General features: G+C 39.4%; 1 protein-coding gene across 3 annotated transcripts in view; it reads left to right on the forward strand.

Annotated features, from left to right (window-relative positions):
- Nucleotides 1–15,583, forward strand: part of Usp34 (ubiquitin specific peptidase 34) — a 226,835-nt gene that overhangs the window by 40,358 nt on the left and 170,894 nt on the right. For all 3 annotated transcript variants that reach the window (XM_048352847.1, XM_048352848.1, XM_048352849.1), the window contains 7 exons: nucleotides 503–553; nucleotides 721–870; nucleotides 2,830–2,897; nucleotides 3,869–4,061; nucleotides 8,272–8,333; nucleotides 12,884–12,965; nucleotides 13,045–13,137. In XM_048352847.1, the coding sequence (XP_048208804.1) occupies nucleotides 503–553; nucleotides 721–870; nucleotides 2,830–2,897; nucleotides 3,869–4,061; nucleotides 8,272–8,333; nucleotides 12,884–12,965; nucleotides 13,045–13,137 (699 nt within the window). The remainder of the gene's footprint in view (nucleotides 1–502; nucleotides 554–720; nucleotides 871–2,829; nucleotides 2,898–3,868; nucleotides 4,062–8,271; nucleotides 8,334–12,883; nucleotides 12,966–13,044; nucleotides 13,138–15,583) is intronic.

Raw genomic sequence — 15,583 nt, forward strand, 5'->3', positions numbered from 1 at the left:
AGATCTGAGTATCATGGTTCAAAGTCAGACAGGGCAGTCTGTAACTCCTAAATTAGCCACCAGAAAACCAGAAATGTAACTGTTTCAAAGTGGTAGAGCACTAGCCCTGAGCATAAACACTCAGGGGCACTCATTGCTCAGAGGCAGCGTCTAGACCCTGAGTGCAATCCCCATGACCTACAAACTAACAACAAAATTGAATGCTGGATTAGCTCAATGATAGAATGTCTGGCTTGTGTAAAGAAATGTAAAATAAAAACCATGACAAAAAAAATAGTGTAGTTAATGCTGTAGAAATTTCTTTGAAGACTGCTTAAACTATACCTTAGAGCTGATTTACATTAGTTTAGCAGTGTCACTGTTGAGGATAAGTAATTATAGGCTAATGTGTTTATTGAGTTTTGTTTTTTTAAAGGTAGGATTTTTGAAGACTGTATTTTTTTATTTATATTGTTATTGAATAGTTGTGGCCTAATTTTATTTACTTTTTTTTTTAAATTAGGATATATCAACTCAAGAAAGTAACATATTAGGGGCATTCTGTGATATGAATGTAAGTGTTTTTTCATTCTAAGGTTTATGTAAAAAATTTTTTGTTTCTATTTCTATGGATGTTTGAGTCTTCTTTTAATGTCTGATCAATAGTTTTTTTATTGTTTGCTAGTAAGTGAAAGTTGTTCTTGGTAAGCTTTACAATAATGATAATGTTTTATTTTTCAGGATGTAGAAGTACCATTGCATTTGCTTCGGTATGTCTGTCTGTTCTGTGGGAAAAATGGCCTTTCTCTCATGAAGGATTGCTTTGAATATGGAACCCCGGAAACATTGCCATTTCTTATAGCACATGCATTTATTACGGTTGTGTCTAATGTAAGTATTGTTTGGAATTGGTCTTGATCTTGGGAGTGATGTCTAGCATTTTCATATGGATTTTGTGTCCAGAAGAGGCAAATTTTTAACAAGTTGGCATGTACAGTAACATTTTTTTCCTACATCATGTTTTGAAAAAAATTGAATACACTAACCTTTAAAAAAGATTTAAAAAATGAGAACTGGGAGTGAGGCTTAGTGGTAGAGTGCTTGCCTAGCATGCATAAAGCCCTGGGTTCAATTGCTCAGTACCACATAAACAGAAAAACCTGGAAGTGGTGCTGTGGCTCAAGTGGTAGACTGCTAGCCTTGAACAAAAAGAAGCTCAGGGATAGTGCCCAGGCTGACTCATCTCTTCTCTCCTCTTCCCTCTCCCCTCTCTCTTCTCCCCTCTCTATTCCCCCTGCCTCCTCCTTTCATGTTATGGGGCTTGAACTCTGGGTCTGGGCTCTATTTCTGGATTCTTTTGCTCAAGGCTAGTGCCCTACCACTTTGAGCCACAGTGGCACTTCTGGTTTTCTGGTGGTTAATTGGAGATAAGAGTCTCATGGACTTACCTGCCTGGGTTGGCTTTGAACGAGAATCCTCAGATCTCAGCCTCCTGAGTAGCTAAGATTACAGTCGTGTGCCACTGGTGCCCAGCCTCTTCCAGCTTTTGATGGATAGTTAGAAATAAGCATCTCGGACTTTCCTGCCCTGGCTTGCTTTGGACTACAATCCACAGATCTCAAAATCTGTGAGACTCTTACCCAATTAGCTACCAAATAGCTGGAAGTATAGGTATGTAGCTCAAATGGTAGAGCACTAATCTTGAGCAGTAAACTCTGGGATAGCTCCTGCCCTGAGTTAAAGCTCCAGGACTGTCATTTAAAAAAAAAAAAAAATAGGGCTGGGAATGTGGCTTAGTGGTAGAGTGCATGCCTAGCATGCACAAAAGCCTGGGTTCAATTCCTCAGTACCACATAAATAGAAAAGGCTGGAAGTTGGGGCTGGAGATATGCCTAGTGGCAAGAGAGCTTGCCTCGTATACATGAGGCCCTGGGTTCGATTCCCCAGCACCACATATACAGAAAACGGCCAGAGGGCTGGGGATATAGCCTAGTGGCAAGAGTGCCTGCCTCGGATACACGAGGCCCTAGGTTCGATTCCCCAGTACCACATATACAGAAAACGGCCAGAAGCGGCGCTGTGGCTCAAGTGGCAGAGTGCTAGCCTTGAGCGGGAAGAAGCCAGGGACAGTGCTCAGACCCTGAGTCCAAGGCCCAGGACTGGCCAAAAAAAAAAAACGGCCAGAAGTGGCGCTGTGGCTCAAGTGGCAGAGTGCTAGCCTTGAGCAAAAGGAAGCCAGGGACAGTGCTCAGGCCCTGAGTCCAAGGCCCAGGACTGGCCAAACAAAAAAAACAAAAAGAAAAGGCTGGAAGTAGCACTGTGGCACAGTTGGTAGCCTTGAACACAGACAGACAGGCTCAGGGACAGTACCCTGAGTTCAAGCTCTAGGAAATGCTTTTTTTTTTCTTTTTTGCACTTCTTAAAAGTGAATGTAAGTTCTTGTACATATAATGTTTTATGTTAAATTACTTAATAGATTAGTACATTTACAAAATCTTTCTTTAAAGTTTACTTGTTTCAAAATTGATAACATGGGCTGGGGATATAGCCTAGTGGCAAGAGCGCTTGCCTCATATACATGAAGCCCTGGGTTCGATTCCCCAGCACCACATATACAGAAAATGGCCAGAAGTGGCGCTGTGGCTCAAGTGGCAGAGTGCTAGCCTTGAGCGGGAAGAAGCCAGGGACAGTGCTCAGGCCCTGAGTCCAAGGCCCAGGACTGGCAAAAAAAAAAAAAAAATTTGATAACATGTATATAGCTTTAGAAGAAGCAGTTTACTAAATGATTAACTTAGTGAACAAGGTGAACATAGTTATTATAACATTAATGCCATCTTTGTTTCTTTATAGATTAGAATATGGCTACATATCCCTGCTGTAATGCAGCACATTATACCTTTTAGAACCTATGTTATCAGGTAAGATTACAAGGTTTCTCCTAGTTATTAATTTAGTATGTTTTAATTTAAAACTCAAGATTCCTTTAGTCAACAGTTGGGTTTGTAGCACTTATTATGCATGCATAAGAGTATATGTTTAACGCTTACATTTGTGTCTGTGTGCCAATACTAGAGTTTAAACTTGAGCCATACCTCCATTTCCCATTTTTGCCAGTTGATTGGACTTTTCTGTCCTGGCTAGTTTTTAATAACAGTTCTTAGATCTCTGTCTCCTGAGTAGCTAGGATTACAGACATGAGCGACCACCAGTGGAGCCTGCATTGATAATTCTTGATGGAAAAAGTAATACAATCATATTTAAAAGGCTTCTGCTTATAACGAAGAAATATGTGACCTAATAAAGAGCACTAATGTCAAAAAGTTGAATAACAAAGAAGGCAACCACCCAAAGAAATGACTTACGAGTCAAGACCTGAGAGAAACACATAAACATAACTCCAGATTTTTGTGGGTTTTAGAATATAAAAGTAACACTTTATAATGTATACATTAATAATTTTTGGTTATGTTAAGGAGGGCAAATGTGCTTTGATAATGAAATCTGCTGTAAATATGACACACATCAATACAGCTTTACTGGTGATTTCTTTATAGTTGCTCATTCAAGTTAGACTCTCAGCCAGAAAATGACTGCCATAGGTCAAAGTCCTTTAAACATTTCTTAGAAATAGTCTAAATTGTGATGGGGGCTAATGGCGTGGCTCAGTTGGTAGAATGTCAGCCAGTGACTGAAAGTGTCAGGTTTTGAGTTCTGGTCTCAGACCTAGAAACAAAAGGAAAGGAATAGTGTAAATTGGGGCTATGTTTAAGCATGCCAGTTTATTGTATAACATAATGAAGGTATGAAGTAAAGGAATGTTAGAATTAGTAGGTCTTCTTTAATAGTGTTTTGTGAGTTTTTGTGTATTTTCTATTTTTGAATTACTTAGGTATTTATGCAAGCTCTCTGATCAGGAGTTAAGACAGAGTGCAGCTCGTAACATGGCTGATTTAATGTGGAGCACAGTGAAGGAACCGTTGGATACAACATTATGCTTTGATAAAGAAAGCCTGGATCTTGCATTTAAGTACTTTATGTCACCTACTTTAACAATGAGGTTGGCTGGATTGAGTCAGATAACAGTAAGTTATATTTATATATTTTTGTCCTTCTTACCTTCCTGACTTTCCTTCCTTCCTCTCTCCCTTCCTTCTTCCCTCCCTTCCTCCCTCCCTCCTTTCCTTCCTTCCCTCTCTCCCTCCATCTCTTCCCCTTCCCTGGGGCTTGAATTCAGGGCCTGGATGCTGTCCCTGGGCTCTGTTTTGCTCAAAACTAGGCCTCTATTTTGCTTAATGCTGTTGTTCTACTTGAGCCACAGCTCCCTCCCTGCTTTTTAGTGGTTTATTGGAGATAAACAGTCTCTTGCCTCATGAGTTGCTAGTATTACAGGCTTGAGCCACTGGTGCTTGGCTCTTTTTTCTTGGCTTATATTAACAGTTATACAGAAAAGGATTTTATTGTTATATCTCCACACATGTTTATACTATTCCAATCAATTTCACCCCTTCTGTCACACTCCCTGTACCTGTTGCTCATTTTTTTTTTTTGCCAGTCCTGGGGCTTGGACTCAGGGCCTGAGCACTGTCCCTGGCTTCTTCTTGCTCAAGGCTAGCACTCTGCCACTTGAGCCACAGCGCCACTTCTGGCCATTTTCTGTATATGTGGTGCTGGGGAATCAAACCTAGGGCCTCATGTATATGAGGCAAGCACTCTAGCCACTAGGCCACATCCCCAGCCCTGTTGCTCATTTTTTAAAAAAATGTTATTAATTTAATTTATTATTATTATGGAGGTTATGTACAGAGGCATTACAATTACATGAGTCAGGTAATGAATACATTTCCTTTCATAGAGTGTCTTCTGGTCCCTCATTTTTCTCCCAGTCCCTTCCTCCTGTTACTATCTATGAATTGTATAATTCACTTTCATCAGTGTCCAGAGAGCTTCCCTGCTGTACTTTTTTTACTCATTTTCCATTGATTTCTGTACCTTCCTTAACCCTTCCAAAGACATACACTTGAATATACCATACATAAGGTAAAGAAGATAGAGAATCATCCAAAAACTAAAAACTTGGAAAAAAAAAGAGGTCCCTTGTTTCCATATCTTGGAGTTTGTTACAGTATATTTATTATTTTATATAAATATGAAGAGGCTTTGCAGAACTCCATTGTGCATTCAGAAACAGTTCTAATAAAGGCCTCTAATTTGTGAAAAAAATTAAATATGAAGAGGCATTTAGACATTGCACCTTTGTGCCTCTTTCTAAGAGTATCCTCTTTTGGTCTTACTGTGTGTGAGTGAATCCCATATAATTTATCATAGCTCAATTAGGGTCTTAATTTCTTCATATGAGAGAAAACATGCGCCATTTGTCTTTGTGAGCTTGGCTTACCTCACTGAACATGATTTTTTTTCTCATTATATCCATTTCCCTGCAAATGACATTATTCTTTCTAAGGCTGTGTAAAATTCTGTTGTGTATAGGTACCACATTTTGTGTAGCTACTCATCTATTGTGGGGCATCGGGGCTGTTTCCATATCTTGGCTGTTGTGAGTAGTGTGGCAGTGAACATGGATGTGCAGGTGTCTTTTTCATATTCTGGTTCATTATGTTCAGGGTAGATGCACAGCTGTGGTATGGCTGGGTCGTATGGAAGGTTTATGTTTAATTTCTTTTTTTTTTTTGTTTTTGTTTTTTGGCCAGTCCTGGGCCTTGGTCTCAGGGCCTGAGCACTGTCCCTGGCTTCCTTTTTTGCTCAAGGCTAGCACTCTGCCACTTGAGCCACAGCACCGCTTCTGGCTATTTTCTATATATGTGGTGCTGGGGAATCGAACCCAGGGCTTCATGTATATGAGGCAAGCACTCTTGCCACTAGGCCATATTCCCAGCCCTATGTTTAATTTCTTTGTTTTGTTTTTGTTGTCAGTCCTTGGGTGTGGACTCAGGGTCTGAGCACTGTCCCTGGTTTCTTTTTGCTCAAGGCTAGCACTCTACCTCTGAGCCACAGCGCCACTTCCGGCCTTTTTCTATATATGTGGTGCTGAGGAATTGAACCCAGGGCTTCATGTATACTAGGCAAGCACTTTACCACTAGGCCATATTCCCAGCCTATGTTTAGTTTCTTGAGGAAACTCCAGCCTGCTGTCCAGAGTGGTTGTACTAATTTACATTCCAATAATGCAGAAGGGTTCCTTTTTTCTCCACATCCCCGCCAACATTTGTTTTTGTTCAAATTAAAAATGTTGACCAAGGGGCTGGGGATATGGCCTAGTGGCAAGAGTGCCTGCCTCATATACATGAGGCCCTGGGTTCGATTCCCCAGCACCACATATACAGAAAATGGCCAGAAGTGGCACTGTGGCTCAAGTGGCAGAGTGCTAGCCTTGAGCAAAAAGAAGCCAGGGACAGTGCTCAGGCCCTGAGTCCAAGCCCCATGACTGGCCAAAAAAAAAAAAAATGTTGACCAAGAAGTGGTACTGTGTGGCTCAAATGGTAGAGTGCTAGCCTTGAGCTGAAGAGCTCAGGGACAGCGCCGAGGACTCATGATCGTTGACCAAAAAAAAAAAAGTGTAAAAATGTTGATCAATCTTAACTGGGGCGAGATGGAATCTCAGAGTTGTTTTAATTTGCATTTCCTTTATGGCCAGGAATGGTGAGCATTTCCTCATATGTTTCTTTGCCATTCTTCTTCTGAGAAGTGTTTCCTTAGTTCCTGTGCCCATTTAGTGATTCGTTATTAGGTTTGGGAGGGGTTAGTTTCTTGAGCTCCTTGTATATACTAGATATTAGGCCTTTGTTTGATGTATAGCTGGTAACGGTCTTTTTCCAGTTTGTTGGCTGTCTTTCTAGTTTAGTAATTATGTGCTTAGCTGTGTAGCCCAAGATAATTTGTTTTTTAAATATATCACCCAAATTTTAAGTGTTTGAAATACAAGTTTCATCAACTTACATGCACACACACACACACACACACACACATATCAATCTGTTTATCTACATAAATGTTCAAATTATGGTACATATATAAGTATATATACACATATATATCCACAAAAACATAAGCATATGTTGTACTTTATATAAACATGTATATATACTTTTTTATATATGCATATTTCATACACATAGAAAGATTGCATTTTCCATCTTTTAATGCTCAAGCAATCCCTCCAAAAAATAATTTGAAAGAACTTAGTTGTGAAAGATTTTTCTTTTCTTTTTTTTTTTTTTTTTTTGCCAGTCTTGGGCCTTGGACTCAGGGCCTGAGCACTGCCCCTAGGTTCTTTTTGCTCAAGGCTAGCACTCTGCCACTTGTCACAGGGCCACTTCTGGCCGTTTTCTGTATATGTGGTGCTGGGGAATCGAATCCAGGGCCTCATGTATACGAGGCAAGCTCTCTTGCCACTAGGCCATATCCCCAGCCCCCTGTGAAAGATTTTTCTTTAAACCATGATACTTTGAAATTATTAGGAGATCTGTCTTCTCTGTATTCACAGGAAATACTTGTGAAACCTGAATTTGAAGCAAATCTTTCCTATTATTCAAGTTGTTGATTTTTTTTTCATGGCACTAGGGCTTGAACCCAGGACCTCGTGTTCTTGTTCAGCTGTTCTTTTCACAGCTGGCATTCTACCACTCCAGCCATGCCTCTACTTCTGGCTTTCTGCTTATTTGATGGAGAGAGTCTCCTCTGTTTTGTATGTCTGGCTGACTCTGAATCTAAATCCTCAGATCTCAGTTCCCGAGTGGCTTAAGATTTTATTTTATTTATTTATTTTTTTTGGCCAGTCCTGGGCCTTGGACTCAGGACCTGAGCACTGTCCCTGGCTTCATTTTGCTCAAGGCTGGCACTCTGCCACTTGAGCCACAGCGCCACTTCTGGCCGTTTTCTGTATATGTGGTGCTGGGGAATCGAACCCAGGGCCTCATGTATACGAGACAAGCTCTCTTTCCACTAGGCCATATCCCCAGCCCTGAAACTTTGTCTTTTATGATATACTTTAACCTACATTGAATTTTTTGTCTTTCCCCCTTATTTAAGTTTATTTCCTTTATTTTTATTTAGTGTAACAAGGCATAATTATTACTTGTGGAATGGATTTTAATTTTTTATTGTGATAAATCTGTCACACTTGGTGAGAAGTGTTTAATTTTATACCTTTTATGTTATAATTTTAATCTGGTTTCCAGTTTTGACCTATAGAAATAAGCAGTTTAGTATTCTTGTCACATGCAAACATACAGAAAAATTAACAAGAAAAACATTAATTTTTTTCTCTACTCTTAGAATCAACTTCACACCTTCAATGATGTGTGCAATAATGAATCATTGGTATCAGACACAGAAACGTAAGTAGGAGCATTAATTTATACACGAATATGCCATTTTGATGTGTTTATTTAATACATAATTGATGATTCGATTTCACATATTTTTAGAAATTCTTGGTCTTATTGCTTTAATTTATACAACATAATATATTAAAGATTTGTGTAATTTACTTAAAAATTTTTTTAATGCTGATCCTGGGCCTTAAACTCAAGGCTTAATTGCTGTTGAGCCACAGTTCCACTTTTATATTGTTGGTAGTTAATTGGAGATAAGAGTCTCATGGACTTTTCTTCAGATCAGCCTTCTGCATAGCTAAGATTGCAGGTATGAGCCACTGGTTACCAGCTTGATTTCTGTGTTTTTATAAGCATACCACCATATAGTGTTATTTGTCACAAAATGCTAAAGGATACTGTTAACGAGAGAATTTAGTAGTGAATATGGTAGTGATTGATTTCAGAAAGCACACCATCTTACTGTAAGTTTATAAAGAAAGTGTTATAAATTGGTTGATTCATACAACAGAAGTTAATTTCCCATGTTCTGTAATATAGAAATTCACAATCAGGTTGACACCTTTCTTAGTTCTGGTGGAGTATATTTTGGGTTGCAAATTGGTGTTTTCTTATTATATCATCACATGGTTGAACGAGAGGGTTAGTACTATCTGGGCTGGTGCTCTTTCTTTGTCTCAGTCTCTCGTGGCAGTACTGAACTCAGGGCCTTGCATTCTCCATTTGCTTTTTTGCTCAAAGGTGGATTGCTGCTACCTGGGATATAGCTTCACTTACATTGTGCGCTTGTGTGTGCATGCATGTTTGTGTACGTGTGTGCATGTATGCATGTGTGCCAGCCAGTCCTGTGACTCAGGCGCTGGGTGTTGGCCCTGGGGTTTTTTGGTCAAGGCTAGTGTTCTATCACTTGAGCCACAGTTAGACTTCTGGCTTTTTTTTTTCTTCCAGTGCTTAATTGGAGATGAGAGTTTCACAAACGTTCAGATCTCGCCTCCTGAGTAGCTAGGATTACAGGCGTGAGCCACTGAAGGTTCCGCATTCATGACCTAATTAAGAATAAAGCCTCCTACTTTGAACAAGGAAGAAAAAGTTGGAATTGGGGCTGGGGATATGGCCTAGTGGCAAGAGAGCTTGCCTCGTATACATGAGGCCCTGGGTTCGATTCCCCAGCACCACATATACAGAAAACGGCCAGAAGTGGCGCTGTGGCTCAAGTGGCAGAGTGCTAGCCTTGAGCAAAAGGAAGCCAGGGACAGTGCTCAGGCCCTGAGTCCAAGGCCCAGGACTGGCCAAAAAAAAAAAAAAAAAAGGAAAAAAAGTTGGAATTTTCATTACAGTAGTACCATCTATTACAAGACAAAATCTTTGTGGTTTCAAAACAGTTGATCCTTAACTGGTATGTGTTGTGTTTTATGGTCTAGCGTGTGGTCTCTATTGTAGTAGAATGTTACATGTGTTAAGGTTATTCTGGGGTTGGAGGCATGGCTCTGTTGTTAGACTGCCAGCAGTGAGAGAAACCATTAGGTACTGAGTTCAGGTCTTGGTCTTGGGCCTAAAAAGAAAAGAAAAGATTATTCTTCTTTTGTTCGCAAGGGTTATTCTATTGTTGTCTATTAATTTTCATTTATTTGTAATGTTCTCTCCCATATTCTTTCTAATGGTTCTGTATTGGAAGTAGGGTGTTGAAGTTTCTAACTACAGCTTATTACTATTATTCCTTGGTTTGGTATTGTTGTTGTTATTATTATTATTATTGCCAGTCCTGGGGCTTAGGACTTAGGAGGACCTGAGCTCTGTCCCTGGCTCTTTTTGCTCAAGGCTATCACTCTACCTCTTGAGCCACAGTACCATTTTGGCTTTTTCTGTGTATGTGGTGCTGAAGAATCGAACCCAGGGCTTCATGTATACAAGGCAAGCCATCTACCACTAGGCCATATTCATCTCTTTTTGTACTGCTTGCTACACGGACAGTGTACTACTTGAGCAACATAAACCCTGGGATTTTTTGTGTATTTTTGCTTCTGCTGCTGCTTCGCTTTGTGCTGATCCTAGGGCTAGAGCTCAGGGCCTGGGCATTGTCCCTAAGCTTTTTTTTTTTTTTTTCCTCAAGGCCAGTTTCTTGCCACTTGAGCCACAGTTACATTTTCAGCTTTTTTATTGGTTAGTTGTTTTACATGTTATAATATGCATTTATCTTCAGGTTAGTGCTATTTTCATGCTATAAGAAAATTTTTGCTCTGATACAGCGGTTATTTGTTCCCGATTTTTAAAATGTCAGCTACTGTCATTAATTTCTTAGTTTTTCTTTTACTGTCTTTGAACATTTGCATATGATGCAATCTTTTTGTGGTCTTTCTATTTAGAATTTGTTATGTTTTGTTTATGTGTCAATGGAATATTTTTAGCAAATGTGGCCGGTGTTAGCCATTACTTAAAGTAATTTTTCTGGCTCATACTTCTCTTCTTTCTAGGACTCTCCTATGTAGGTTTCCAGAGTCCTGAAAGTTGGGTATTGACAAAAATAAACTTGTGCTTTAATAATTTATTAAAGTAGTTGTACCTTTGTAGTTCAACCTTTGCAATTCAAAACTCCTCCAGTCTTCCTTTATTAAAAAAAAATTGTGTGTGTACATACTGGCTTTGGAGGCTGGATGGAAGTCTCCCACTTGTATTTTCTTGTAGTTCATTAGAGATAATAGTCTCATGGATTTTCCTGCATGGGCTGGGTTTTAACCTGGATCATCATATGCAGCTCCTTAGTAGTTAGGATTATAGGCTCTTAGCTTCTCAAGAATCTGAAAGAATAGAGTTTAAAAAATTATTAAGTAGTTGTACAAAGAGGTTACAATTTTGTAAGTAATGTTATCAGTACAATGCATCTTGATTAATGCATTCTATCATTGTTCTCTTTCATTTCTCCCCCTTCCATGCCTACCTAAGTTACATAACTCAATTTTTACATAACATACATTGAATATTTGCTCACCCTTCCTCCATTTGTACGCCTCCTCCCTCCTGCCCAGAGTTTATCTTTTTAGAAATCCATGGGGCTTGGATTCTGTCTCTAACTGAGCTTCTTTGTGCTCAAGGCTAACACTCTACCACTTGAACCACAGCACCACTTCTGGCTTTTTCTTAGCAGTTTTCTGGTGGTTAATTGGAGATCAAAGTCTCATGGACTTTACTGCCTGGACTGGCTTCAAACCACGATCCTGAGATCCTCAGATCTTCCTGAGTACCTAGGATTACAGGTGTGAGCCACCAGTGCCCAGCTTTATGATTTTTTTTTTTTTTTTGGCCAGTCCTTGGGCTTGGACTCAGGGCCTGAGCATTGTCCCTGGCTTCCTTTTGCTCAATGCTAGCACTCTGCCACTTGAGCCACAGCGCCACTTCTGGCCATTTTCTATTTATGTGGTGCTGGGGGATTGAACCCAGGGCCTCATGGATACGAGGCAAGCACTCTTGCCACTAGGCCATATCCCCAGCCCCAACCCCAGCTTCATGAATTTTTTTTTTTTTTTGCCAGTCCTGGGGCTTGAACTCAGGGCCTGAGCACTGTCCCTGGCTTCCTTTTTGCTCAAGGCTAGCACTCTGCCACTTGAGCCACAGCACCACTTCTGGCCATTTCTATATATGTGGTGCTCAGGAATTGAACCCAGGGCTTCGTGCATGCTAGGCAAGTACTCTACCGCTAAGCCACATTCCCAGCCCATGATTTTTTTTATCTATATGTAAATTAGAATTGTATTTTAAAGATCATAACTTCAGTAGGACCACCCAGAAGTGAGTAAGGCATGTTATTAGTAGTTTAATATTTCTCTCTACTCACTTTCCTGTAATATTTGCTTTGGGTATGATCTTTCCTGGAGGTACCTTTTTAGTAACCTACTTTCCTTTTTTTTTCCCCCCCCCCAGTCCTGGGCTTGGACTCAAGGCCTGAGCACTGTCCCTGGCTTCTTTGTGCTCAAGGCTAGCACTCTGCCACTTGAGCCACACAGCGCCACTTCTGGCCATTTTGTATATATGTGGCGCTGGGGAATCGAACCCAGGGCTTCATGTATACAAGGCAAGCACTCTTGCCACTAGTCCATATTCCCAGCCCCCTACTTTCCTTTTTGCATTATATAGCTATGGAAAGTCTTTCCTGAATGCATCTGTGCCTATTGTGGAAATTTTTTTTTCAGTGTTTTTATTCTGTTTTTTTTTTGTGTGTGTGTGGTTTTTTTTTGGGGGGTGCTGGTCCTGAGGCTTGTACTCAGGGCCTGGGCAGTGTCTCTAAGCTTTTGCTACTATGGAAATTTTAAGGGGGGGAGGCAAAGTTTAGAACTTCGTAGTCTTACTTGTGTACTCGATTTTAGGTGTTATCTTTACAGTTACTTGTTACTAATTTATAAATTTAGGGAATGTTTTAGGTCATTTTAGTTATGCTTTGTAGTAGTCTGAAAAATTGTATACAACCACTGTTATTTGTATGAAAACAAATGTAGGTGTTCAACTGGGTCTACCTTTTATACAAGGGAAGCTAATACATTATTTTTATCATTTGACTTTAGGTCCATTGCAAAAGAACTTGCAGACTGGCTTATTAGCAACAATGTAGTGGAGCATATATTTGGACCAAATTTACATATTGAGGTTTGTTGATAATTTTGTATTATTTATATATTTTATAAAGAGGAATGTTTTAAGAAATTACATCATTTTCTTTTTCCAGATTATCAAACAGTGCCAAGTGATTTTGAATTTCTTGGCTGCAGAAGGGCGATTGAGTACTCAGCATATTGACTGCATTTGGGCTGCAGCACAGGTAATAACTGTTTTTATTGAGTGTTACATGTTTTAAGGACTTCACTTCTCTATGAGGTAAATGAAGATGTGCAAAAACGGGAATGTAGTATGAAGTCTGAATGGACCATGCGTTACTATATTACTGCTGGAATAGAGTAAATCAGAATCTTAACTTCCTCAGGAAACAATCATATCATCATCATTATTATCAGTAGTTGTACAGAGAGGTTACAGTCCCATAAATTGGGTTATGAGTATATTGCTTCTTGACAATGTCAGTTCTTCCTCCCCCATTTTTCCCTTCTCTACCCTGAAGTCATTGGCTATAATAACTGCATTTGCTCACCCGAACAGCCTATTGAATGACACCCATGTTTTGGGGTATTTTTCTGTGGTATCTTTTCCTGTTCTAGTTTTAATTCCATTGGGATCAGATAGAATACAGGGAATTGTATTTGAAGCCTATTTTTTTTAAAATCAGATAACAGTATGGCTACTTCTGCCTTTTTACAGGATACGTTTGTTCAAAGATCTTTTTCCTTATCTATGACAGTGAAATGTGTTTCTTGGAGACAATAAAGGTTAAATCTGTTTGTTTTTTAGATCAGTAATAGGGCTTGAATTCAGAGCTTGGCACTGTCCCTTTCAATCTTTCAATCAAGGCTAGTGCTCTACCACTTTGAGCCACAGCACCACTTCTGGTTTTCTGATGCTTAATTGGAGTATCATGCACTTTCCTTCCCAGGCTGGCTTTGAATTGCAATCCTCAGATCTCAGCCTCCTGAGTAGCTAGGATTACAGGGGTTAGCCACCAGTGCCCAGAAAAATGTTGTATTTTGATACAAGTTTCTGCTCTATAGCTGTTTTGGTTGGATAATTGAGCCCAGTGACATTTAATGTTATTATGGAGAGATAGATGGTGTGTTTCTTGCCATTTTGCTATTTTCTTGTTGCTTCCTACTTTATTGCTTCCTCTTTTACTAAATGAAACCTCTAATAGTATTTATTTATTGCTGTATTTCTTTGATTCTGAGATTATGCTTCCTTTTCAAATCCCTTTTAGTGCTGGTGTAGTGCTCATGAATTTCTTTAGTTTTTGTTTATTATGGATTTCTAGTTTCTCTATATTTGTGAATGATAATTTATTTGAGTACCCTAGTTAGGGTGACATTGTTATTCAGTGTTTGAATTGTGTATCTCCAACCTCTTCTTGTGTTTAGAGTTTGTATTGAAAAATCTGCAGTTATTTTAATTTGCTTTCCATTGTAATAAAGTTCCCTCTCTGATTGTGCTTCATTTAAAATGAACCCCTTATTTTATATGTTTAGAGATTTTCCAATAGTGTGTCTCAGTGTGTTTGTTACCTGTTTTGTTTTGTTTTGTTTCTGTTTGGAGTTCTAGATGGCTCTGTGAGATTCTCTTTCTTGAACTTGGGGAAGTTTTCTGTTTAGTTGAATAGATTCTTAATTCTTTTAGCTTTTAATTCTTTTTCCTCATCTATTCCAATTATATGTAAAATTATTCTTTAAACTTGTCCTGGGGCTTGTAGTCAGGGCTTGGGTGTTGTCCCTGAACTACTTTGTTCAAGCCTAGTGCTTTACCACTTGATCCACAGTTCTGCCTCTGACTTCTTTGGTACTTCCTTGGATATGAATCTCATGAATTTTGCTGCCCTGTCTGGCTTTGAACTACAGTCCTCAGATTTCAATCTCCTGAGTAGCAAACATTACAGGCGTGAGCTACCTGTGCTTGGCTGGGATTAAAAAAAATATTTTTGTTGTTATAAAGGTGATGTACAAAGGGATTACAGTTACCTAAGTCAGGTAAAGAGTACATTTCTTTTTGGACAATGTCACCTCTTCCCTTGCTTTCTCAGTTTTCCCTTCCCATCTCACCCATAAGTTGCATAGTTCATTTTCAGTGGTGTCCAGTGAGTACCATTGCTGTATTTTGTTCACTGTCCCTTCATTTCTGTGCCTCCCTTTACACTCCCAAAGACATAGAAATGAACATATAGAACAACAACAAAAACAAAGCAGAAGAGAAAAAAAACCATCCCCTTTTCATTTCCTGGAGTTCATTTTGCTATTATTTTGTATGATCAGGCATTGTGCCTTTCTGTTCTTCTCCTAAGAGTAACCTCCTCTGGTCTCACTGTGTATGAATGCTTAGAGACCTGTATAACTTATGTCCTAGTATTATATACCTAGCTTCTGCATACGAGAGAAAATATGTGCCATTTGTCTCTGAGCTTGGCTTACTTCACTTAACATGATTTGTTCTAGGTTCATCCATTTCCCTGCAAATGACATATTATTCTTTCTAATGGCTGTGTAAAATTCCATTGTGTATAGGTACCACATGTTTTGGATCCATTCATCTGTGGTAGGACATCTGAGCTGTTTCCACAACTGTTGTTGGCTTTTGAGGGTGGACTGTTCATGAATTTTGATATGTAATGATAG

The sequence above is a fragment of the Perognathus longimembris genome, chromosome 8 (assembly GCF_023159225.1).
Source record: "Perognathus longimembris pacificus isolate PPM17 chromosome 8, ASM2315922v1, whole genome shotgun sequence".
Taxonomy (NCBI): Eukaryota; Metazoa; Chordata; class Mammalia; order Rodentia; family Heteromyidae; genus Perognathus; species Perognathus longimembris.